Source organism: Giraffa tippelskirchi, chromosome 3 (assembly GCF_054371585.1).
Source record: "Giraffa tippelskirchi isolate mGirTip1 chromosome 3, T2T-mGirTip1v1.2.pri, whole genome shotgun sequence".
NCBI lineage: Eukaryota > Metazoa > Chordata > Mammalia > Artiodactyla > Giraffidae > Giraffa > Giraffa tippelskirchi.
The window spans coordinates 11,931,535-11,955,695 of record NC_137277.1 but is presented as its reverse complement, the minus strand read 5'-3'; the positions used below and the strand labels follow the sequence as shown (position 1 = coordinate 11,955,695).

Here is a 24,161-nt window from a genome sequence, read left to right as displayed (position 1 = left end):
TCCCAACACCAGGCCTAAGGGGCTCCAAGGACCCAAGGTGATCCCCAGCGGCACATCCAACCTATTTCCAGGTCTGCGACACCTTAGGGCCACCACAGGCTGGAGCAGGTCAGGGGGAGCTGGAAGGATCAGGAGGTCTGGGACAGAGAGCTGCCTGGGAAGGGGAGGCCCAGGATCTTCAGTGCCTTCAGACAGGACTTTGAGGTCAGGTGGGAGCACCATGGCAGCATCCTGTCTGTTGTAAGCAATGCGGGAGGAGTTGGGCCTGATGGTCGCGTGGGTAGACACCTTCAGCAATAATACCAAGAACAGAGTGGCCCATCCTTGGCGGGTGGGGTGAAGGGAGCCCATGCCATCACCCTAGCTGCCCTGGAAAAGATGAAGGAGCTCAGCGGATAAGCAGCCTTCAAAGATCACCCACAGGGTGGTAGGTGGGGTGTGACTACACAGGCCTGGGCTGAGGGGTGACCCTGAGCCTGGACCACTCCCTGCCCCTAGGAAAAGGTAGATCAGCAGCCCACACTTAGCCCCAGGTAGCCAGCTGTCCCCTCTGCTAAGTGAAGGCACACCCAGAGATCTGCTGCTGGCCAATTGTTAACTTCATGGGCCCCAGGCTTGGCTAGTGGGGCTCTCCAGTCAGGGGGCCACCTCCTGTCTCCTGGGACTCTTCCTGCAATGATGGCTAGCTGGAAGCATGTCCTTGTGGAGGATCCCTAGGTGGTGTGGGGGTTGCTGGGCACGTCCATCTGGGAGCCTGGCAGCTCCTGGGCCTATCCTGAGCCATCTAACCCAGAAGGTAGCACTCCCAGACCGTATGTCCCCTTCTGGTCCCACAAACCAAAGGAGGGGGCTCCAGGTGGGACCTGAAGACCCAGGCCAGAGGGGCTGGGTCCCCATGAGTCACAGGAACTATGGGCCTCCCCAGAGTGGATACTCAAAAAGCTCTGCAGCTGCCTGCCATCAGCACCAGAGGCCTCCTGCCATGGGCCAGTGATGGCGCTTCCCCAGGAGAAGGAAGCCAAGGGTCCTTGGAGAAAGGGGGCACTAGGCAGAGCCTGCAAGCTTGGGTGGTCACTCCCATCTGTAAACGTCACTCTGACACCAGGTCACCTCTTCTTACCAAACCCCTGGCTCTATGACAAAGCTCCCTGAGCCCCTCTAAGGGAGCAGCTGACACCCCCAACTGCTGTAGGCTTGCAAAGCACACCCTCTTGCCTTCTGTGCCCCACCTATGGTACACACCTCAGTCTCACCTGCCCAGGTCTGTATTTGCTGTTAAAGACCACCAATACTTAAAGACAAGGAGTTCCAAAGGTGCCCCAACCAGCTCCCAGGTGAAGATTTAGTGCCAGCCATGCAGGAGCTTCCACCCCCACAAGCAGGACAAGTCTGCGTTGGGATCTCAAGAGGACAGCCCGCTGCACGTGGTGCCCAACTGACACACACGACTCCACACACAGTGCCTGGACAATGCATTTTTTCCAGTAGCCACAGGGAGGAGTGTACACTCCTGGTAGTTTCTACAGTCCTTCTCCCTGGGCCTGCACAGTCAGTGGCTGCCCCTCCCTCCCCATCTCAGCAGGTCCAGCCATCTGTCCCAGAACAGAGTTGGCCTCGTGGTGCGGATACCCAGTTCTGCTCCAAGGCTGCTCCATCCACTGAGCCTGGGTGCTGGGCGCAAAGCAGGCAGAGCCCCACTCAGGGCCGGGAAACCCTGTCCACAGTCTCCTGGGTGGCTACTCTAGAACCACGGTGCCGCCCACTGCTTCTAGGGCCGCCTTGATCTTCTCGGCCTCGGCCTTGGCCACGTTGGCTTTGATTTCCTGAGGCAGGGATTCCACCAGCTTCTTTGCCTACCAGAAAGTAAAGTCAGAACCCGACCTGGGCCTGGGCCAGCCTGATAGCTGTGAGTGACAGCGGGAGAGGGCTGTGCAGTACACGGAACCTCACCTGGACGAGGTTGATGCCCTGGACATAGTTCTTGATCTCCTTGATCAGTTTCACCTTGTCCACGGGCTTTGCCTCTGTCAAGCGGACAGTGAAATGTGTCCGTTCTTTTTGTTTGGGGACATCTTCCTCTACTGCCTGGGGGAGGGAGGGAAGAAGTGGGTGGCAAGGTGAGAAAGGACGGGGTGAAGCAGATTCATTCCCAGGCCACCCTGTCCTGTAACCCAAAGGCAAGACCCAGGCAGGCTGCCTGACAAAACTTACAATTTTGCCAGGAGGCCACAGTGAGACAGGCGGGCTTAGGCTGCCAAATTGGGTGCTTTCCTTGCCTGATCCATTCCATCTCTCCAGATGCTGCTCTAAAACTAACTTCTGCCCCCACCACCCAGCACTCTAGTTTCCTTGTCCTTTAAAAATTCTAACTTTTGAGACAAGGAAAAATGACACCATAAGTGCTTTGCAGATAAAATAACACTACAGAAAAGCAGTGCTGATGTAGTCATCAGCCAAGCCCAAGGTAACATACTGATGACAAATTTACAACCAGCTTCAGCTCCACCAGGTGACCAACAATGGGACAACTGGGCATGACAGAGCTCCAGTGATGAAAACTACAGCACCCCTATAGCAGGGACCACATAGGTCAACAGCCTGGGGTAGTTCTACTTTGGGTCTGCTGCCTAATTATTAACAGTACCCCCTTTATTCTTAAAAGTGCTCCAGTTTAGACAAGTGACACACTAATTCTCTCTCTCCTTGCCCCAGATGTTTAGCCTGTATAGTCAGCTTCCAGTTCATGGTGTGGGGAGGAGTGTGGACAAGGCTGGTGGCACTAACAGACACACGTGGGATGTGGAACGCTCCGCAGGACCCCTGACCTGGTTTCCTCAGTAGGTGATGGCTGGGGGAAGGGGGTTGAGGGCAGCCACCCAGATTTAAGAGGCTTGAGAAACCCAACAACCATGCAACACACAGACCTCATTTGGATTTGAGTAAACCAACTGTTTTAAAGAAAGTCTGGGACGTTCCTGGTGCTACAGTGGATAAAAATCCACCTGCCAATGCAGGGGACATGGGTTCGATCCCTGGTCAGGGAAGATTCCACATGCTTTGGAATAACTATGCCCATGCACCACAACTACTGAGCCTGCACTCTAGAGCCTGTGCTCCACCAACAAGAGAAGCGACCACAGTGAGAAGCCAGTGCACCACAACTAGAGAGTAGCCCTCGTTCTCCACAACTAGAGAAAGCCTGCAAGTAGCAACAAACATCTTGTGCAACCAAAAACAAAAATAAATATTAAAAAAAAAAAGTCTGGAAATGGAACTTCCCTGGTGGTCCAGCGATTAAAGAATATGCCTTCCAATGCAGAGGACAAGGGTATGATTCCTGGTCAGGGGACTAAGATCCCGCATGGCTCGGGGCAACGAAGCCCTCCTGCCTCAACAACAGAAAAGAAGATCCTGCGTGCTGCAACTAAGACTAATAAATAAAAAACTATTAAAAAAAAAAGTCTGGAACTATTAGCAAAACTTGAAGAGGCTGGGGTAGGAAACCCTGCTAATTGCATTTGTTGTGCAAACAGCTCCTGGTAATGTGAGGAAACACTGGTGCTTTCAGAGATGGATGGTGGAACACACGAGGCAGAAGAGATCAGAAATCTGCCTCAAGCTTCAAAGAACAGGTGAGGCAAACACGGCAAAACCTTTATGATTTCTGAGGCTGGGAGATGCATATATCAATAATTGAAATAACTGCTATTTCTCCTTGTGGATAAATCCAAGATTTCCATGGCCCTGCCATCCCACTGCCTCCCTCTCATCCTCAGCTCCTCAAGCCTTTCCTCAGTCACCTTCCCTGCAGCCTTTCTTGAAACTGTAACCCTCTCCCTCCCTTAAGAGTTTCTTCCTTACTCTTTTCCCTTTCTGTTTGATACAATTTCTTTTTTTCTTGTTTCCTTGCCTTTGGCTGTTCCCCTCCACCACAAACATGGTCTTCATATGGGCAGGAACCTGCATAGTCTTGGCAGGGAGGAGGTGCCAGCGAGGCTGCAGGGGTGCCCACAGCCAGAAAGCTCACAGACCCGCAGGCTGTGCCTGGTTGATGCAGGACCAAGATGAGAGATGAGGAGAGAAACTCGGCCATGTGAGGTGAGGCAAGATATCAGCTGGACACCAGAGAAACACCTTTTTATGCCTCAGCCTGAGCTCACCTCCGGGGCTGCTGGGGCAGGGGAAGCCCCAGGCACCATGCCACCCATCGGCATCAACCCGACATCTTGGATCTTCAGTGTTTTCTGCAGGGACAAAGAAGGGTAATTTCAGGAGCTAGTTGTCACACCCAGACATGCTCAGGAACATGCCTGGCAAGGTCCTTGCATTTATGGAGCACACTTTGGATAATTTACCATACTCCCAAATATCCCAGCAAGGGGCCCCAGAGCTCCCTGCCCAGCCTGAGCACTGATACCTTCAGGAGCTCGTTGAGGTCGGAGATCTCCAGCAGCGTGAGGCTGGCAATGTCCTGGACCAGCTGCTGGATCTTGGGGGGGTACTCCTTGGGGGCGTTATCCAGGGGGGCACCAGTGAGGGCCTCCCCCCTTCGATGGCTGCTGCATCTCATAAGCCGCACAGCGCAGACGTGAGGTACCTGTTGCCTGAACCCCATTAAAACAGAGTCGTCAGCCTAGCACAGGCAGGTGACATGGGCCAGGCAGGTAGGTGCCATGAGCTCAGAAGATCTAGCTCCTTGGTCCCAACCCAGGTTCTCAGACTCCAGGGACCGCGTGGATAACAAAAGGGATTTCCCAGCCACTTTATATATTCTTCAAAGGGCCTTGGAAACCCACATTACTATTTGCAGACACGACGTTTCCGGTTTGGATGAACTCTACGAGCCCATGGACGTAAAGCAATTACCTGAATGCATTTTGCCGCGCAAACTTTCAGTACCTGGGGTCCCCGGCAGTAGAACGCCAGATCAACTCATGGGAGTCCTACCACGTCACTGTGCTGCCGGGGAAACTGAGGCCCAGAGAAAGGCATGGACCGGTCCAAGGTCATCCGGGGCCACCCCAGAACTATCGGCGTCCCGTGAGGTTAGGGGATCGCTAAGTGGGGACCCCGTGCCTACCATCCACGTAGGGATTCGCCGAGTCGGGGGAAGCCCCTAGCCCGCGGACGCCGCCCCAACGTGCACCCTCAGTGCCGGGCCAAGGGCCCCATCCTATCAGCCTGTCCGGCCCTCAGCGGCCCGCAGTACCTGGCGACGCGAAGCGCAGCAGCTCGAAGCCCGAGACACGGCCCCCGTAGAAGGCTTGTGGCCGACGGCAGCATCGCTCCACAGGAGAGAAGGTCACACGCGGATCCTAGTAGGCGGGACGCTCTAGCCGCCGGGGCCACCAGACATAAGAGCTGGGGAGGACACTCTAGCCGTCAGGACTACCGAGCATAGAGTTGGGTAGTACGCTCTAGCCTCCCGGACGGCTGCGCATACAAACCGGGGGAGGACGCTCTAGCCTCAACTCGACTTGCCTCCTCTCGCTCCGCGAGATTATGCAAAAATCAACGGGCGGCGCAGGCGCAGAGCTTCGTTGAGGGGGCGGTGGCCCGACGGCGGCTGATCTGGGCCCTTCCCGCCGAGGGGTGAGTGAAGCCGAGAGAAGGCCGAGACCCGGCGCCGGGGTTCGTACGAATCGGGGAGGCGGACTGGGCCCTCGATCCACTAGGGACAACGGGCAGGAACCTGGCCCTGTTGAACGGCACAGGGACACCTGCAGCAGAGTCCGGGTGTGTGGCGTTTGCGCTGCCGCAGGGCAAGCCGGGCATCCCCAGTGCCCTAACTCTTAAGGCCCTTTCTGGGGGCCCAGCCGCCCGTGGCCTGTAGTCACCTGGCGGGAGGAGCTCCCCCACCCTCTGGGCCGCCTTCTCCTCGGCCTCCTTCTGTATCTAAACGGCTGCCTTGCGGGCCAGCTTGGGAACATATATGGTCCTTCCGTCCTGGCCGCCGCCCTCCGCGAGCTAGAAACTGGTTGCAGCGTTTGCTAAGGGTTGTGATTGAGCCCGGAAGGGGTCGAGGATGGGGTCCTGGGAGAATTTGTAAGCCTAGACTCTTGTCTCCAGCTGCCCGAATCCTCTGTACTCTTGCCTCCTAGTTCAGCTCTCAAATATCTGGCACATGGGCTGTCCCCAGTCCTTCGGGTCCTAGGGCCTTTGCTCCTTAAATGCAGCAGGGGACATACCCCTCTCCTGTCCTAGATACCATAGGTGATTTTCTAAGAGCCCAGGGAGAACACTCCTGACTTTAGGTCGAAGGCTGGGCTTCCCTCTGCCCAGCACCTCTGTGATCCTGGCCCTGCTTTTGACCTGAGCTCTGAGTCCATTAAACTACTGCATTGCTTCATAGAAGAGCTAACAAGGGGAGTCACCCAAGAGGTTTGCACACTTAGTTTATGAAATGTTCTGAACCCTGGATGTGAGAGGCCGTGAATCTGTGTTGTCATAAACATTTTCTTCTAGGCTACAGTTCTGACAGTGCAGATTCAGACTAGAGCCCAGGCCCCATACTGGGGCCCAGGAATCAGGGCAGCTGGGTGGAGAGGGCACAGGTCCTCGGTGCTCAGTCTCAGGGAGGAAGACAACCGATCTCAAGGCCAAGTAGCGTGCACCAGTTGAGAATCCTGTGGAGCTGGGCCTGGGGTGAGGGGCAGCTGGCCTGTGAGGAGGCACCCACACACCTGACCAGAACTGAAGCAGCTGCCCAGCAATTTCCCTTTGAGTCGACACCCTGGTACTTGTTGAAAGACATTTTTATTATCGCTGTTCCATTCCGTCTACTCAGGGCACTGGATAAGATGGCAGCTCAGAAGCAGAGAAGCTGGAGACAGGCCCCACCCTTCCCGTGAGGGCCAGGAGCATCCCTGCTGACAGGCTGGGGGGCCATGCTGGAGAACTCTGGGGAGCACTCACGCTAGTCACAGACCATGGCCCCAAGGTCTCCCGGGTGGGGGATGGGAGGGCATGAGCTGTGTAGGGCAGAGACCCCACTCTGGCCAGCCCTCACAGAACCCGACATACTCGGCTGGGGGCTTCCTCTCAGGGAAGGTCCTTCCCTTCCACCCTCCTCCCCGAGGCCCAGCCCTGGGGAATGGAGTCAGACACCAACTCAAGGAGACAGGGACAAGGATGGGGCCTAGGGGGACCAGGAGCTGGCAGGCAAGGACAAAGATGGAGGAGGGCCGGAGTGAAGGGCCACCCCGCCCACGCAGAGGGGAGAGAGCGAGGCGGGAAGATGATGCTAGTTAGAGATGGAGGCGGTGGTTTTGGAGAACCGTAGTGTTACTCTAGATGGGACGCTCCCAGCCGGGGTCAGTCAAACGAGATGAGCTGGGCTTCGCTGCCCTGTGCTGGCTGGCCCTGTGCTGGGGGCTGCTGGGCCACTGGGGGCTGCTGCTGAGGAGGGCCGCTGGAGGGCGCCATCTGCGGGGGGGGGGACACACAGGCCAGTGGTCTGTCCTCCCGCTGCAGGCCCCAGCCTCCCCATCCTCTACCAGCTCCTCTCCAGAACACTCCACAAACCAGCCTTGCCCCAGTACTTAGGCCCCTCAAGCCCACGTTCCTGACTCCTTCCCTTCCTCCACTCGTTATGGACTCCCTGTCCTCTTCCTGTCCCCAGCAGAGACAGGCTTCTACTCCCCAGGCATTCTGGCTTCATGTCTCTGGAACTGAGTAGACGGGATCTTGGGCTTTTAAGTAGACATATGGTTTTGACACCCAACAGCTATTGCTACATGTCTGTCCTGGTCCTGCCTGAAGAGCAGCAGTCCTGGCCCATGCCGGCTGCACTTCCCAGGGCAGCCCCACTGCAGGGGGGGGTGTCCAGAGTGAAGCCTGTCCCCTGTCATGACCCACGGTGGTCCCAGGAGAGGCTCACCTGCTGGTACACGGGCTGCTGCCCTGAGATATAGGGTTGCTGTGGGGGCGGCAGAGGTGTGTCTTGGCCGGGGAGGGTCGGCATGAGATTCTGTGGACAATGAAACAGCCCCATGCTAAGAGAGCAGTTCTGTAACCAGGTAAATGCCAACCATCAAGGAGAAGCAGTGGAGGGGACATGGGGCAGTGAGCAGAGCGTGGAGCCTGCCCAGCATGCTCCCACCCCCAGGGGCCCTGCTCCTTCCATCTGATGCCCCCCAACAGCCTCTCACCTGCATGCTGTAAGGCTGGTAGCCCATGGACACTGACTGGCTCCCCATGTAGCCCATAGTACCAGACTGCGGGGGCTGGGAGATGGCTGGTAGGCTCTGTGGGGCCTGGGAGGCCACGTTCTGTGGAGGAGAGAGGGCAATGGGAGATAGCTGGGCCCAGGGGTCTTGTAGGGAAGGCGCGGCCTCTCCACCTACCTGATAGCCCTGGGTGGGAGTAGGCTGGTATGATGAGTAGGCTGGGCTGGTGGTGGGCCCTGTGGGGCCCTGCGGGGCTGCCTGTGCACCAGCCGCCCCTGCTGGGTACATGTAAGCGCTCACCATGCTGGGATCTGCAGGCAAAGAGGAGAGAGCTCAGAACTCTGAGGATGGGGCAGGAGACAGGGGTTTGAGTTTCCCTTTTCCTTGTGACTTATGGAAATAATTTTGTTTCACATTCTCACAGGATAGTAAGTGAAATCAACAAAGACAGGAAAGGACCCACAGAATGTCACACTCTCAGAAGACTAGTCACAGCCCAGATGAGAGGTGGCCTGCAAGACGACATGCCAGCTGTCTTTGGGAAGTCAGTGTCACAGAACCCCACGGCAGACCGAGGAATGTTCTATATTAAAGAGGGTGAAACAGGGAGTACAGGTAAACATGTGACGGGTTTCCTTTTGGCACAAATGAGGCCCTGGCGCCGTGTGAGTGCTGAGCGGGCCATGGATGCAGTCACACCAGGGCCTCAAGGCTCTTCGTCTGGCACCTGTGCCCAGGCCCTGGGGAGCATCCTGGTTTAGCAAACGCACTGAGGCCTCTAGTAGTAAAGGGTGTCACACCCGCCACTCCCCCTAAATTGGGTCAGAAGAGACGGTGAGTGTGGGGAGAGAGTGTGACTCTGAAAAACGCTGTGCACTGCTCTGCTGACTGTTCTGTAAGTTTGGGATCACACCAAAATAACAATAAAAGAAGGAAAGGGTAGTGGTCTGGGGCTTGTCTTGGCTTTTGGCCCCCCACCCTCCCGCCCCACCCCACTCCGTTACCTGCTGCGGCTGCTGGCATGCTGGGGTAGGGGCCACTGGCGGCCGGGGCCGGCTGACTCATGTACATGGTGTGCATGGGCGAGCCCTCCACCGAGCCGGCCGGGCTGAAGGTGCCTGCGAAACTCGCCGGGCCAGAGGGCTGGTACAGCACGCCCCCCGCCGCAGGCACAGCCTGGAGCTGAAGACAGAGAGACAGCTTTCAGGGCACTTCTCTGTCACCAGGGTGCCCGGAGGGACTGGGGTGTGTGGTGGGTACATGCCTGGGCATAGGGCAGGGAGAAAGCTGGCATCTGGGCCCGCATCTGGATGGTCTGCTTCTGCTGCTCCAGGCGCATCTGCCGCTCCTTCTCCTGCTCCTGCAGGCGCTGGATGGCCAGCTGCCGCTGCACCTCCAAGTACTCCTGTGGGCCACGAGGCAGGCGTCAGGGCCGGCTGTCCCCAGCACCCCACGGCCAGGACAGGCCGCCGCCACCGCACCTGCTTCTTCTGCCGCATGATCTCCAGCTTCTGGGCCAGCTGGATCTGGCGCTGGCGCTCGGCCTCCTCAGCCGCGCGGCGAAGCTTCTCCCGGTGCTCCTCCCGCAGGGCGCTCAGCGCCCCCCGGGCATCACGGATCTGCGCCAGCTTGTCCTGCAGTCCCTCGTAGTACACTGTGGGGAGGGAGCGAGGTGGGGGGCCTTGGCACTGGCTGGAACACGAGCTGCCCAGCGGTGGGGCACTGCCCTGGCTTGGGAAATGGCAGGGCCCAGCTGAGCGCCTGTCTACAGGGTGCAGCTGGCATAGGGGCTCCTGGGTGGGTGGACGCACATACACACACATACACATTCCCTCCAGCTCACTGTGATCAGTGGGACACCTGCCACTGGGACTCCCTCATGCAGAGCCCAAGGTCCCTCGGGGCAGCCCTGCCCACACCACCCCAAGCACAATAATGCCTGCCCAGAAGGTACCCACTGCCCCTAGCAGGTGTGGCAGGCCCCTGATGGGAGCCCCCCAAGGCCCTGGAGGGACACCTGGGAGGGTGCACGTATCACATACGCCTGCGCTCATCCAGCTGGTTGAGCAGCTCCAGCAGCTGGGGGTGCATGGTGTTGATGGACTGGAAGAGGGACAGCACGGCCGAGTCATTGGTGATGCTGCGGCCCCGCACATGGTTGCTCTTCATGCGGTTGACGAAGGTGGTGACGGCGTTCTGCAGGGCCTTCAGGAACTGCGCGTGGCTCTCCTCTGACTCCCCATTCTGGTACTGCTGCTGGGGCACAGGGAATCTGCCTGAGCACTTCCCACACCCCCAGCCTGAGTTGGGGCAGGGTCCCTGTCTGGCTGAGCCAGGTGTTGAGCTCTGAGCTTGCTGCACGATTGACTGGGTCCCCCTGGGGGTCTGCAAGAGGTGCCCTCAGCACCTGGTTCACAAGGGAGGAAATGGAGGCCCAGGGAGACTCGGCTTTTGCCCACAGGCACAGTGTGGCTGAGACGAAGCTGTCCTGGCCCTGGCCTCTTACTCCACTGGGCACCAAAGTGCAAAGTCCCAGAATATTCCAACCTGTTTGGGGTAGATAGCAAGGAGCTGAGCAGGGCCCACAGCCAACCCAGAGATGTTCAACAGAGAGCTGTAAGCGGCAACAAGCCCACCTCTGGGAAGTCACTGTGAGCCTGGCGCTCAGCACGCTGGGAGGCCAAGTCTGCCCCCAGCCCGAGGACGCAGTCATGGCTTACCTCACTAAAGGCGGCTCCAGCTGCAGTTACAGACTGAGGGTCTGTCTCTGGGAGGGAAGTCTGGAAGAGACCAGACAGTGAGACTCCATCTCTGCCTATCCTGGTGTCCCTCTCCCAAGGGACCACAGTCCGAAGCCTGAGAGTGGCCCCTTACCTCCACGTTGGCAGGGATTGTGTGTCCCTCCCCAGGCTGGGCCATGGGCTCTGTCAGAGGCACTGGCGCGGACGGCGTGGGGCTCTTCCGAGCCTCCTCCTGCTTCTTCTCCCAGTAGTTCCGGTTCAGGTACCGCGCAAGCTGCACAGCCAAGAGGGAGTCACTTGCAAGGGCCAGGAGGCAGCGAGGGGAAAGTGCCACACTTGGGGTATCCTCACCTCAGGATCAATGTCCTCAGCCAGAGGCGCCGACGAGTTCTGGGGAGACATGGTGGATGTGAGAGGCCACAGGCCGAAGAGAGGCCTGGATGATATAGCCGTAAGAGTAGACCCTGCAGACTGGCCAGTCTTTCCGAGCGCCAAGGGGCTCCGTAACCATAGATGGGATGCGGGGTGCTGCCCCACCAGCCCTCCCACGGACCACAAGGATGGGTGGGCAACTGGCAGGGCTTCTCTCAGCTCTAGCCACAGTGCCCTGCAGAGTTTGCAAATAACTTTCTAAACCTCTACCCAACCTGACACCTTTTTACAGAGAGAACTGGGTCCACCTTCAGCACACAGACCTGTGATGGCCCCATGGGAGGCTAGAAAAACAGAGCACTTTTCACCCAAGGTGTCCCGCTCGGGGGGGTATGGAAGAGACCAGGGTCTCGACAGTGAGGCCTCCAGCCCTTGCACTGTCCTCTGCTCCACCGGGGTCCCAACCAGGGAGCTGAGACCTGTGGGCACCAGGCTGCACTCTGCCCCTGCCCAGGAGACTCAAGCATCCCTGCTGAGGCACAGTCGCCTGTTCCCCCCGCCGCCCCACCCCACAGGAAGGGGGTCCAAGCCAGTGGGGCTGAGCTGAAGGGCAGGCTCACCACAGGCGAAGAATATAGGCTGCTGGCGGGGGGTGCTGAGGAGGCCACGGGTGTGGGTTCCGCTTTGGGGTACGCGGTATAGGCCGACTTCTGCCTCTGTGGGAGAACCAGGAGGAGGGTGTCCAAGGTGCACTCCACACTTCCGTGGGCACCCCGACTCAGCAAGGCTGCCCCTTGCTCACCATCCGCTCCTTCTCCTCGGCCTCCGACTGAGACAGGGCCAGGGCCAGCTGCAGCTCCTCCTCTTCCTGAAGGGCTGTCTCATCCCTTTTGGGGGGCAGCTGAGGATGACAGGACAGGGTTAGCAGGGCCAAGGGTCAAGGTGCCCCCAGAGGCCCGGGCAGTACCTGCGACTGCTGAGACAGCGGGCTGGTCAGGTACTCCGGGGGCAGCTCCGTCGTCGAGGCCGCTTTTCCCTCCGCTTTCCTGGAGGAGACAGGATGCCGTGTGTCACCGGGCGCTGTATCCCACCCCAATGTGTTCTTAGACACAGCCTAGGGCTTCCCTCTGACACCCCCAGGGAAGGAAGATGGGGGTTCCACAGACCAAACTCCAGAGAAAAGCTGGACCCTCGAACCAGCTATCACCCCTGGGCTGCAGGGCCCTGGGCAAGTCACTGGCCTAAACGACAGCCCCCTTCCTGAAAATGGGGCTCAAACACCTTCCATGCTGCAGCTTTCCACAGAAAAGGACCTCCCAGTGGAGTGGCCTACAGATACCACTTCCCCAGGAGATCAGATCCCATCACGGATGCTGGGAAGATGGACAACACGGGCTCCTGGGCCAGCCACACAGGGCCTGACTGTCACAAGGAAACCTTGGATCCAAACCCAGAGATGTGCATCAACAGCCTAGACCCCTCAGAGATGTCCTTGTCACAAAAGACAAAGAGGCTGAAACTCACCAGGTTAGAGAGCTGAGGAGGTGGCCAGGTCCTGACAGGACAGAACCACCATGGGATGTTACTGGGACTTGGGAACCCTGAACAGGGACTAACTACACTGATGTCAAATGCCCCAACTCAACTGCTAACAGCAGTCTCATGGGGAAAAGTCCCCCTTGGGAAGCGCACATGGGAGTCGAGGGGAGAGGGACAGGGCGCCTGCGGCTCCCTCTTGACTGGTTCAGGATACAAGGTGTGTGTGGGCACACAGGCCTGGGGTCTGTGTGTGTGTGTGTATATGTATGATGAAATCAATGGGGCTGCAGAAAGGCAATTCACTGTCGTGGGGTGGGGGTCTCCAGGAAACTCCTGCGTCTCTTCTCCCAAAACTTTATAAACAAACACGAGCAACTGACCAGCAGAACTGAGACCCAGGGGCCCTGCCTGGCACTGTCCTAGCTCCACTCAGTGTCCCAGGGGACTCACTTGTTGAGCTGCTCGTAGCAGGGCTCACACACTCGCACCTCCTTCTCGATGCCGAACTTGGGGATGGTGGAGTACTTGGAAGAGCACTTGCCGCAGAAGATCTGGCCACACGCCCGGCAGTGGTGCTGTGACACGGGGTGGGTCAGGGAGGCCTGGTCAGTCACTCCTCACGCCCACCTCCTGCCCAGCACCACCCCGCTGCAGGACGTGCCAGGCTGGGCCTCCCAGGCCAGGGTGGGCAGAAGGTGAGCCTGGGAGGCCATAAAGGCGCTAGGGGAACAGGGCACACTCGCAAGCTCTCAACTGTAGCCTCCGCTTTGAGGAAAAAAAGTCAAATTAAGGAAAAAAGTTCACAAAAGATAACACATAAGCTGTCCTAATAAATAAGTTATGCTGGACAATGAGTCTAGGGAGTCTGCTCAGATGTCCCAGGCCCCAGCCGTGGCCACGGCTTCGGTGAGCAGAGGGAGGGTCCAAGCCAGACAAGTCAAGTCAGCTGAAGAGACTCAGCCAAGGGGCTATTGGCCAAGGCAATGCAGACCCAAACCCCCAGGGATGGGGTGTTTCCATTCCCCTGGAGTGCAGCCTTGCCTGAGAGCGCTGACCACTGGACAAGGACCCCAGGTGACCTCACTCCGCACACCACCAGGTCCCAGACCAGAGAAAAAGGGGCTGCTATGGGCGCAGCGGCCTTGTGATGACAGCGGGAAGCTTGGGGTCTGTTCCGACAAGGCGGGGAGCCGGGCCCTGCCTCCCCCCGCCGAGGCAGGTGCACTCACCTTGCGGGTCATGACCCCGAACTGCACGCGGCACCGGTGGCACTCCTCGGCATCCACCCAGTCGGGGGCCTGGGGACGGGCAGTCAGGTCACATGCCCCGGCCCTCCCCGCCACCCCACTTTCCACAGGGGCTGCAGGGGGCTGCGGCCAACCCACTGCAGACATGACTCGAGGAAGGCTCTCCCTCCAAAACGGTCTTTTCTTTCTAGAGACCTGACTGCAAGACTTCCCACAGCTTCGGGGACATGGAAGTATTTAACTGGGAACCACAGCCCTAAGGCACCTTCAACCAGGTTCCTTTCTCAACCTGCAGACAAAGCTGCATATTCTACTTAAAGAGCATTCTCGTGTTGAGGTCAATTACCAGCTCACCTGCTCCCAACAAGCCCAGATCCCAGGGTCTCCCTTCTGCCTCCTGCAAGCAGCCTAACTCCTGGACCCAGCACCCCGTGAACTCACTCTCTCCGCAGCAAACATGGCATCGCTCTCCTTGAACTCTGGGAAGACGTGTCCTGGAGAAAGGAGGCCCCTGTTACTGCTGAACGCTGCCCTGGTGTGTGAGGCCCTCGGCCTCACCTGTCCTTATCCATCAGCCCTGAGGCCTTCAGAGGTCACATCCCAGCTCTTGGCGTCTGCCTCCCCGAGCAGGCAGAAGAGGCCTGGAGCCCCAGGCAGGAGGCACAGTGACCTCACACTACACAAGGGCGTCTTGGGGCGCAGCTCAGCTGGCCTGCCCCACAGCTGGGGTGGCTCCACATAGCCGCTCAGTCCTGGGGACCACACACAGAGCCAAGCCTTGCTCCCACCACATCAAGGCCTCACGGGTCTTCCCTGGGCCTCCCGTCTGGCTCCTGGCCTGCATTTCAGCCAACCACACTTCCCAGAGCTTTCAAACTGGAGTTCCCAAGCTTTTTTTTTTTTCTTTTTTTGAGACATGGACCCGTTGGAATCCTGTAAGTCTTTGTTTTTGGGTTTTTTTTTTGGTCATGCTGTGTGACTTGTGGGATTTAGTTCCCCAACTAGAGATCAAATCTGGGTCCCCGGCAGTGAAAAGTCCAGAATCTTAACCAGCGGACTGCTGGGAAATTCCCTCCATAAACTCTGGATGTTCTCTCTCATGTCTAAAGTCCAGGAATTCAGAGTCTGAGAACAGCTTTCTGACCTGGATGGGTCCTTCATCGCACAGTGTCTGCACAGTCCTGCCCACCCTGCAACCAACAGGCACTGCCCATGCTCCCACTCCGTGGCTCATCTTGGGGTCAGAAGACCTGGCCCTACTGTGCGGCACAGGTAGGAGAGGACCCAGCCTGCCCTCTCACCCACACCTGGTGAGAGCACCAAGAAATCTTCCAAACGTGGCCTGAATCCACCACTCTCCTTGCCAGAACCCTAACATCTCTCCACAAGCGCCACAACAACAGGGAGGAACACACAATGGGCCTGAAGAAGCCTGCCTCAGCTGCCACAATCCCGCTTAAGTCTCTCCAAGTCCCCTGTGCTCAGAGCACAGTGCCACCCTCAGCACACCCTCCCTTGGGCCCACCTGGTGCAGGGCAGCCCAATTCCTGATGGTGCATCCCAAGCCTGGGACTGGACCTTCTCGCCCCGACCCCCGTGACTCACCTTCCACCTTCATGATTTGGTACGTGTCTTGGACCACCTTGTACTTGGGCTCGTTCCGGAAGGCGTGGGCCCAGGCCTGAATCAGGTACAGGATCTTGTTCCGCACGTTTACTTCCACCTGCCTCTGTAGGCAAAAGAAGCAGCAAGATGAGGAAATGGAGGTGCCAAAGAGATACCTTAGAACAAGAAAGCAGCTGGCAAGACGCCTACAGGCGGTGGGGCCAGTCCCCCAAGTAGGGCACTGGGGCTATGTAGGGACCCACCCCCCAGAACCAGGCCTCCTCCGGGAACCCCGTCCCCAAAGACAAATCCATTCCTCCTGTCTGTCGACTCAGGGCCTGCACTGGTCTCTAACCACCTGGGAGAACCTGGGGAATCCCTGAAGTGAAGGCTCTCTCACCCCTACTGTCCCATCACCATCTGTCTCTCCCCATCTCACCCCTGTGCCCGCCAGGGCCCTGACCACCTAGGGAGCCCCTCAGCCTGTGACCCACTCTGGGGCTGGCTAAGGCCAGCCTCCAACAGGCAGAGCCAACCAAGCCTGGGCTGAGGGTGTCGATGCACGGTCAGCCAGCTCCCTCCTTCCAGTCATAGGCAGCCCGGACAGGTGGGACCAATGGCTCCAGAAAGTTCCCCACATACAAAGCCACCACCTCCAGCAGATTAAAGCACAACCGGCCCCATCTTTAGAGATCTCTTGACGATGTACACACACAATGCTCAGGACGGTGGGTTGAGAAAGTTGCTTCGAGGAGACACCCACCACAGCTCACATGCCAGATTTCCTGCTCTTTTTGTAATCTGGGTCCAGTCAGCGGACCCCTCTCCAGGTAGCCCCGGCCCTCCAAAGACTCAGACCCCGTGCCGTGTGAACAGGACACGGTCATGCCCACACAAGGAGGGCAGGTTCTAATTCTTCCTCTGTTACCCAGGACAGAGGAGGGGCTGGCCAAGCCTCCAGTCAGGGCTTTGGAAAAGTCCCACTGTCAGCTCAGCCTCAGATAGGCTCCGGGCTTCGAGGCCCATAGGCGCCCAACAGGCCCAGGCCTCAGTGGCGGTGGAGTTGGTGCCGGAGCTGTGCTCCTAGGTTGCCACCTAGGATGGCTTCAGCTCTGTGGGATGCCCTTCACCCCCAAGAATGGCTGCACCACCCCACTCTACATCATACAACCTCCTGCTGTCACCAGCCACATCACAATCCCTACAGGCGGGCAGCGAACCTGCCCTGCTCGGATGACCCTTTGAGGTCCTGGAGGACGTTCCCTCCTCTGCCTTGGCGGGTGGGGCAGGGGGGCGAGTTGCCCACTGCTCTGGCATCCCTTCTCTGTTGCCATTCCCCAGCTCTGCCTCCACAAACACATCAAACTCACGTGCCTCCCTGCTCTACGCAAGTCTTTCGGGGACCCCAGGTCTCCACTCACATGCTCTGCCCGTGGCCACACGCACACTGTCCCTCTCCACCTTCTCTGCTGCTCAGTGAGCATACCCTGCCCTTCAAGACTCAGCTCCTGCCCCCCAGGAAGTCTTCTTCACCTAGCAGGAGGAGTGAGGTCACCTCCGCACCCCCAGATGCAGCCCTGGCTAGCTTCCGGGAAGGCCTGACCTCTCCAGGCAGGGATGATAAACACTTGCCTCCAGCCCTTGGCACTGTTTCTGACACAGGTACCAGCAAAGCCCCAAGAAGCCCTCAGGGTGTCACACCCCCGCACAGGCCTCTTTGCTCCCTGCAGAGCACCCACCTTCAGCAGCTCCTTCAGCTCCTCCATGGTCTGCTTGTTCGCCACCTCGTCATGGACTGTCTGGCCACAGTTCTTCACCACAGACTCCATTACCTGCAGACCCCAGGGAGGGGAAGACTTAAGCTGCTGGTCAGGGCAGGAACTCCCCCTCCTGGACAGGTCCACCTTCCCCACAAGAAAGAGGGCCTCAACAGGGCCCTCAGACCACCCAGCTGAATAGGAAAGCCCACAGAGCAGTCTCCAAGGCAAGCAGCAGCCAGGGCTACACCTGCTCCTTCTAAATCCATGTTTTATCACCAAGGACAGACACTGGAGTCAGCCTCAGGCGGAACAGCGGAGGCACTGCTCCCAGCCCAGCCCAGCCCTCTGTCCCTGGTGCCTCCACTGCTGGCGGTGTGCCCATCACTGCCACCCCGACCAGGGCCGACTGGAGTCCAGGGTCTGATTACCTCTAGGGCGTACAAGGCCACATGGGGATTCTTGTCGTTAACTTTCTTCTTGATGGAACTCACTGCATATTTCGCCCTGACAGAAAAAAAAAGGCGTTGGTAAAGGCAAACGGAAAAAAAAAAAAAGAACAAAACAGCTTCTCAGACTGAGGAAAAGCCCATTGGCCATCTGGTGCTTGAGACCCCCTAGGCAAACCAGGTAACCATGTACTCCCAAATTGTACAGAGAAAGTCCTTTAACTGTCCCAAGATTTCAAGAGCCCTAGTACAGACCACACAGTCCTCCACTGGGGCCTAACATGCTCAGCTTTCATCAGGGCAGGATCTTGGAAGATGAGTGGGCACCAAGCAACCCCAGTCCACGGTGCAGCCACCCCACTGCTTCCGAGGGAGCACTTACTGTGTGTCCCCCTGGCGGATCAGGTCACAGATCTGGAGGATGGACTCCCAGTCAGTCTCCAGAAGAAGCTGGCTGGTCGCTTTGTCTAAGGCAGAAATGCACCATTACAGAGGCTCATCCTGCTGGGTGATCCCTTAGCTGGACCCCCAGCTCAGCAACAGGCAGAAGGAATTGCCCCCTTCCCATTTTAGACATCTGGACCAAACGGAAAACTACGTGACCATCCTCCTGACACCTGACAATAATCATGGAAAGCACTGTCCTTCCTGAAAGACATTGTGGGCTTTTTACACACAAGTGTTGTTCCAAACACTTAATGTGAACTCACTCAATTCTCACACAACCTTAAGAATTAGGGGATATTTCCACCCTCTCTGCAGACAAAGAAACTAGGTGAGAAGTGAAGAGAGGTGAAGTCACTAGGCCTGAAATCACACAGCTTGCTGGGGTGGAGCCAGAATTCAACACTAAGCTCTGCTGCCTCATCCCTCAGAGTCCCTGGTTTTCAGAAGCTTAGCCTGTTTAGCTCTCAGCTGTGGCACTGCTGGAGAGACATACAGCAGAGACCCCGGTCCTATGCCTCAAGTGTTTTGTGGAGTGCAGACAGGGCTGACCTGCCAAGAAGGATTCTCCAACGACAGAGACCCAGGTCCTCTGCCTCAAGGGTTTTGTGGAGTGCAGACAGGGCTGACCTGCCAAGAAGGATTCTCCAACGACCGCCTCTAGTCTATGTCACTGTGGCCTCAGACACACAGATGAGCGGCTCAGGGGCTGCTCTCCCACTTCAGTCAGGACCATGGTCCCTGGAGTCGTACAGATCAAAAAGGATCTGACAGTGACTCCTGGATTGATCGCTCAAGGGCTGAACCATCTCATGAGCTGAGTTCCTCAGCCCAGATAATTCAATGAGCAACGAAGGGGCCTCATCTGAGGTCCCTCCGAAATCGCGTTTGAGGAAAAAGGAGGCCAGGTTCAGGCTGACAATTCCAATACCCAGAGCGCCTGTCCCAAACACAGAACAGCTTCCTGAAGGAGAGTGAGCTTGTCCATAAACATTGATTTTCCTTCCTAAAACCTGTGACCTCCAGGAGGTTCAGAAGGATCAGCTATCCACCCCAACAGAGGAAATTTTCGATTCCTTAGCCCCAGCGCTTCTTCCCGGAGCCCAGTGGGGACATACGGCGCGGGTCTGGATCCCTGGGGAAGCAGCGCTCCAAAGAGCTGGCAGGTCCCAGGGAGGACAGTGCTGGCTCCATCCTTTGGGGCCCATGTATGGGTCAGAATTCCCAAATCCCACGCAACCTAGGTCTTTGGCGGGGAGAGAGGGTCTACTGAGACTTTACTATTTCACTGAGTCATCCATTCTCGTGACTCAGGACGTGAGGCCCGCTTGGCCAGACGCTGATAGTTACTTCCCCAAGCTCCTGGCCGGTCTCCTGCGCGGACCCTCACTCAATCGGTCGGCGCCAGGCCCTGCGCCCAGGACCGCCGGGCCTGACGTCGCCTGCGCACCCGCCCAGGGCCCGAGTCGCGCGGCGGTCGCCCGGGAGCACTGGGGGCGGGGGTCTTTCCCACCGGGGAGCGGGAGCCGCGTTACCTAGGAGACGCTCGAAGGTGCCACTGCCGCGCCCCATGGCGACCCGGGACCCCAACCTTACGCCGCGGCGATCTCCACTGGTGGCCGGCGCGCCCCCGACTTCCGCTTCCGCCTGCCTCTCAGACGCGCGCACGCGCACGTCGCCGGCCAGCCCGCGAGCCGTGGGGAGGCGGGTCTTTCCGCTGGCCCCAGACGCTGGGCGCCGATTAGACCGCGCCTACTGAGACGGTTAGAGTCGGGAGCCAATGAGCTGCCCGGCGGCGGAGTCTATCCAATGAGAGCGGAGCTGAGGGTGGGCCTTGCGTGGCTTACAGGACTAAGGGTGTCGAGTGGAGCGGGAAGCGGGAAGCGGAAAGCGGGATGTGTCTCCTGCTAGGGGCCACTGGGGTGGGGAAGACGCTGTTGGTGAAACGCCTGCAGACTATCCTTCCGCGCCAGGCGGGGGCGGCAAGGGGGTCCGGAGGGGCGTGGGGATCCGAGGGGCGCTGGTGGCGAGCAGGGCGGGGTGCGTCGTGGGCGCTCGGGCGTGGGGCGGGGTCCGGCCGGCGCGCCCTCCTTGGACCCACTCAAGAGTCCTTGACTGCCTTGCACAGATGAGCTCCCGGGATGGGAAGGGCGACCTGGGCGATCCACCCCCGACGCAGCCCACGGTAGGCGTCCTGCAGGTTTAGGAGAAGCGGGTCCCCTTGCGATTAGCAGAGCTTTGGGTTCCTTTAAATGGAAGCTGGGGTCTGACTGGTGGGTGTGTTCAAGACACCTTTCTGGAGGTGGTGGATGTCACCGCGGTGAGCCTGGCTCCGCCAGGACAGAGTTGCAGGGCATCCGGAGCCGCCTGCCTCTCACCACTGGTCAGATTGAGTTTGCTGCTCCCCGCACAGGGCGAATCCCTCTGGCAGGTGTTGGTGCCCCCGGCCACAGCCAGCCCTGTGGGTCCTGCACCCCGGGGAGCATCTTTAGACTTCCTCCCTTGTGGGTTCTGCCTTAGAGCCTAAACACTTGAGAAGACCTATGTTGGTGGTTAGGTCGCAGTGTAAAGGGCTGGTCACATTGCTCTCCAGGAGATGCCAGTGGGAAAGCGCTTGTGGTGGTCTCTACATCTCGGTTTTTTCCACAGGTGGGTACCAACTTAACGGACATTGTGGCTCAAAAAAAGATCACCATCCGGGAGCTGGGGGGCTGCATGGGCCCCATCTGGTCCAGTTACTATGGAAACTGTCATTCTGTCCTGGTAGGTCCTAGTCTTTTGCCCTTCCTTTGGGGAAGAAAGTCCCCATTTCAGTGTTGTCTAGTCCCCAGTTTCACTTTGTGTGGGATAGAATTTGGGTTCCTAGGCAGCTATGCTAGTCAAGGAAACATGGCCCAGGCCAGAATTGCTTCCTTCTGGGACTCCAGCTGCTCCCTAATGCTGCTGCTCCCAGGCAAACGTGAAAGCTCACCGAAGGGTTGCTGAAGACAGTATTTCTTCTCTGCAGATAACTGTGTCATCCACTCACTGTCTTATTGTTCTGGGTGTGTTTGTATGTTTTATGTTTTAATTATGTATGCCCTGGTTCATCCCATCCTGGCAAGATCTATGCCCCAAATTCTGGGACACTTCTTTGTAAAAGTAATGGCTACACAAGTAGAGTGACTTCCATGTAGGTGGAAACAAATAACACGGGTGATTCTTGCATAGCTTGCTCCCCTCTGCTTTTCCTGAAGCCTTCCTTGCTCTTCCTGAGCCATGCTTGTGATGTGAATAGAGATTTGGCAAGGATGGTATTTCATCCCAGGGGGGCCCTAATCTCCATTCACTTCTTTCCAGTTCATGGTGGATGCCTCTAACCCCACCCAGCTCTCGGCATCCTGTGTGCAGCTCCTGGGTCTCCTATCGGCAGAAGAACTTGCAGAAGCATCAGTTCTGATTCTCTTCAATAAAATGTACGTGTCTGTGAGGTGAGCGGGAGTGCAGGTGTGCCCCAGGGTGGAGCTCCTGTAGAGGATAGCCAAGAGGGTGTCTCATTGTGGGGTGGGAGGGGTACAGTGATGGCTAGGTAGGCTTCTGGCAGCCCACTCTGATACGTGCTGCTTTCATTCCAGTGACCTGCCCTGTTACATGACCATAGAAGAGATGAAGTCGTTGATCAGGCTCCCGGATCTCATTGCTTGCGCCAAGCAGAAGATCACCACCGCAGAAATCAGCGCCCGAAAAGGCACTGGCTTGTCAGATGTGCTGCACTGGCTCCAGGACACCCACAGAACCAATGGTTGACTGCAGGGTGGAGAAGCATGGCTGGCCTGCTTTGTGGCAAGAAGGCAGAGGCAGCACTGCTGGGCCACTGGCCGTCTGTTGCTTTTTATAGGAGCAGGCTAAGCCCTGGAAGACGGGGTTCTGTGCTGAGTTGCAGTGATGGATAAACTGAGTCACCCAGGTTACAGAAACTCCTGATATCTGCCCTCTGGCTCCAGGGTTGGGAGAGGAGGACAGGCCTGCCAGGTGGCTTGTGCCCTGTACCATCCTGGGATGGTTTTAGGGGAATTGTTCCCCTCTCCCCAGGAGATCTCTCTCAAGTGTGATACAAGCTCCAGCCTGTAAAGTTTTTGGTGCCCTAACGGTGGGATACCCCACAGACGTCAGGTACATGAGTCAGTGTGGTCGGAAAAAACAGGCTTTGGGTTAGAAACAGTAAACATTTACTACCCAGAGGTGCCTCAGTGGTCAGGGGTCTCACAGGTAGGCCAGGGTAGAGAGAGGCTCTGATGGGATATGGGAGATGCTGGTGAGCTCATGGCCAAACCCTCAGGCCACAGTTCCCCCATGGCCCGCTGTGTTCTCTCAAGAGAGCTTGCAGGAAACACCTACATCTATTGCTTGGTGCATTGTGTCCTAGGGCCCCTGTAATGAAGCACTATAAACGGTGGCTTGCAGCAACATAAACTTGACAGTCATAGGACTGGAAGCCAGAAGTCTGAAATTGAGGTATCAGCAGGGGTGATCCTTTTGGAGACTGCAAGGGAGAACCCATTCCTTGCTGCTGTTGCTGCATGGTGTCCTTGGCTTGTGGCTTGCTGGACTTGAATCCCTGACTCTGTCTTTTTTCATTTTTTATTATTAATTTTTTTAGTTGTGCTGCATCTTTGTTGCTGCGTGAGGGCTTTCTCTAGTTGCAGAGAGCTGGGGCTATTCTGCCTTGCAGCGCATGGGCTTCTTGTTGCGGTGGCTTCTCTTGTTGCGGGCTTCCCTGGTGGCTCAGATGGTAAAGAACCTGCCTGTAATACAGGAGACCTGGGTTCAATCCCTGAGTTGGGAGGATCCCCTGGATAAGGGAATGGCAACCCACTCCAATATTCTTGCCTGGAGAATTCCATGCATAGAGGAGCCTGGGGGCTACAGTCCATCAGGTCCCAAAGAGTTGAACATGACTGAGAGACTAATACTTTGACTTTTCTCTTATTGCGGAGCACGGGGTCCAGGGTGCAGGCTTCTAGGGCGTAGTTGTTGCACTCGGGCTTAGTTGCTCCATGGCATGTGGCATCTTCCCGGACCAGGGATTGAATCCATCTTCCCCACATAGGCAGGCAGAGTCTTACCACTGTACCACCAGGGACATTCTCTGCCTCTGTCTTCACATGATCTTTTCTTATGAGGATGTAACAATGGTAAAGAAGCAGACTGCCAATGCAGGAATTGCAACAGACACAGGTTTGATCCCTGGGTCAGGACAATCCCCTGGAGTAGGAAATGGCAACCCACTCCAGTATGGTTGCCTGGAAAAGTCTATGGACAGAGGAGCCTGGCAGGCTACAGCCCATGGGGTCTCAAAGAGGCGACACAACTGAGCAGCTGAGCGCAAACAAGGGCCCACCTTAATCCAGACTGAGTTCATCTCAAAATCCACAATCACACGTACAAAGATTGATTTTCCAAGTCAGGTCCTCTTTGTAGGTTCTGGGGGTTACAACTTGGGGATACCTTTGGGGCCGCTATTAAACCTGCTGCAGTCTGGTAAGAAATCCTCTGCTTCTGAGTGTGGTTGTGAGTTTCCTGCAATACCTTCCTCTGTCAGCTGGTGGTCTAGCTCATTGGGCTCCAAGGGCCTTTGGAAGGCCTGCATGGCCCCCATTAGCCTTGTAAGGACCCAGGGCCCCAACACCCTGGGGTTTCTCTAGGGCAAGAACAGTTCACACTAGCCTGCCTTGGCCACCCCTGTGGTTGTACCTTGGCCTCACCCACTCTGTTCCCAGGGCCAGATGTCCAGGCCCAGAGAGGACAAGCAAGGGGCTCAGTACACACTCCAGGAGAGTGGGCTGAGGGGGTCTGGGCT

The 24,161-nt window shown here is 57.4% G+C and overlaps 3 protein-coding genes and 1 long non-coding RNA gene across 62 annotated transcripts; 2 read left to right on the top strand and 2 right to left on the bottom strand.

Annotated features, from left to right (window-relative positions):
* Positions 1–1,460: 1,460 nt before the first annotated feature.
* MRPL12 (mitochondrial ribosomal protein L12) lies at positions 1,461–5,414 on the bottom strand. The gene is made up of 5 exons (XM_081576284.1): positions 5,210–5,414; positions 4,418–4,604; positions 4,161–4,244; positions 1,951–2,085; positions 1,461–1,853 (listed from the first exon to the last, which is right to left on the bottom strand). Exons 1-5 carry the CDS (start codon positions 5,281–5,283, stop codon positions 1,737–1,739), a joined length of 597 nt encoding a protein of 198 aa, XP_081432410.1. The 5' UTR covers positions 5,284–5,414; the 3' UTR covers positions 1,461–1,736.
* Positions 5,397–13,671, top strand: LOC145541031 (uncharacterized). Of its 2 annotated transcripts, none has more exons than XR_014078724.1 (2): positions 5,397–5,631; positions 8,593–13,671. It is a non-coding gene; the product is annotated as an uncharacterized LOC145541031 (long non-coding RNA). The 2 variants fall into 2 exon arrangements; XR_014078723.1 differs by having other exon boundaries at positions 5,397–5,592; positions 8,593–9,110.
* Positions 6,738–19,971, bottom strand: HGS (hepatocyte growth factor-regulated tyrosine kinase substrate). 50 transcript variants are annotated; one of them, XM_081576223.1, is made up of 22 exons: positions 19,858–19,971; positions 18,261–18,345; positions 17,861–17,936; positions 17,412–17,504; positions 15,673–15,796; positions 14,509–14,561; positions 14,050–14,118; positions 13,271–13,395; positions 12,249–12,327; positions 12,084–12,182; positions 11,855–11,997; positions 11,261–11,345; positions 11,043–11,183; positions 10,889–10,948; positions 10,211–10,421; positions 9,650–9,822; positions 9,433–9,573; positions 9,173–9,350; positions 8,346–8,479; positions 8,151–8,270; positions 7,880–7,969; positions 6,738–7,425 (listed from the first exon to the last, which is right to left on the bottom strand). In XM_081576223.1, exons 1-22 carry the CDS (start codon positions 19,892–19,894, stop codon positions 7,315–7,317), a joined length of 2,427 nt encoding a protein of 808 aa, XP_081432349.1. In that variant the 5' UTR covers positions 19,895–19,971; the 3' UTR covers positions 6,738–7,314. The 50 variants fall into 50 exon arrangements, with proteins under 50 accessions (XP_081432349.1, XP_081432357.1, XP_081432363.1 ...); XM_081576231.1 differs by having other exon boundaries at positions 9,429–9,573; positions 10,211–10,424; positions 11,261–11,299; positions 11,902–11,997; XM_081576237.1 differs by having other exon boundaries at positions 8,151–8,255; positions 9,429–9,573; positions 10,211–10,424; positions 11,261–11,299; positions 11,902–11,997.
* Positions 16,916–23,850, top strand: ARL16 (ARF like GTPase 16). Of its 9 annotated transcripts, none has more exons than XM_081576293.1 (5): positions 16,916–17,334; positions 17,944–18,059; positions 20,972–21,085; positions 21,662–21,777; positions 21,937–23,850. In XM_081576293.1, exons 3-5 carry the CDS (start codon positions 21,038–21,040, stop codon positions 22,106–22,108), a joined length of 336 nt encoding a protein of 111 aa, XP_081432419.1. In that variant the 5' UTR covers positions 16,916–17,334; positions 17,944–18,059; positions 20,972–21,037; the 3' UTR covers positions 22,109–23,850. The 9 variants fall into 9 exon arrangements, with proteins under 9 accessions (XP_081432419.1, XP_081432413.1, XP_081432412.1 ...); XM_081576287.1 differs by adding an exon at positions 20,451–20,507 and having other exon boundaries at positions 16,916–20,149; XM_081576286.1 differs by adding an exon at positions 20,451–20,507 and having other exon boundaries at positions 16,916–20,149; positions 21,662–21,792.
* The last annotated feature ends 311 nt before the right edge of the window (positions 23,851–24,161 follow it).

Excerpts from the sequence above, each read along its gene's own strand:
- MRPL12 (XM_081576284.1), bottom strand. The coding sequence starts at position 5,283 with ATGCTGCCGTCGGCCACAAGCCTTCTACGGGGGCCGTGTCTCGGGCTT. Across the intron at positions 4,245-4,417 it reads ACCTCAACGAGCTCCTGAAG|AAAACACTGAAGATCCAAGA; the intron begins GTATCAGTGCTC and ends TTGTCCCTGCAG. Across the intron at positions 1,854-1,950 it reads AGGGCATCAACCTCGTCCAG|GCAAAGAAGCTGGTGGAATC; the intron begins GTGAGGTTCCGT and ends ACTTTCTGGTAG.
- HGS (XM_081576223.1), bottom strand. The coding sequence starts at position 19,894 with ATGGGGCGCGGCAGTGGCACCTTCGAGCGTCTCCTAG. Across the intron at positions 17,937-18,260 it reads ATCCGCCAGGGGGACACACA|GGCGAAATATGCAGTGAGTT; the intron begins GTAAGTGCTCCC and ends TTTTTCTGTCAG. Across the intron at positions 10,949-11,042 it reads CAATCCCTGCCAACGTGGAG|ACTTCCCTCCCAGAGACAGA; the intron begins GTAAGGGGCCAC and ends GGTCTCTTCCAG.
- ARL16 (XM_081576285.1), top strand. The coding sequence starts at position 20,218 with ATGTGTCTCCTGCTAGGGGCCACTGGGGTGGGGAAGACGCTGTTGGTG. Across the intron at positions 20,279-20,448 it reads GTTGGTGAAACGCCTGCAGA|AGATGAGCTCCCGGGATGGG; the intron begins CTATCCTTCCGC and ends ACTGCCTTGCAC. Across the intron at positions 21,086-21,661 it reads GAAACTGTCATTCTGTCCTG|TTCATGGTGGATGCCTCTAA; the intron begins GTAGGTCCTAGT and ends ACTTCTTTCCAG.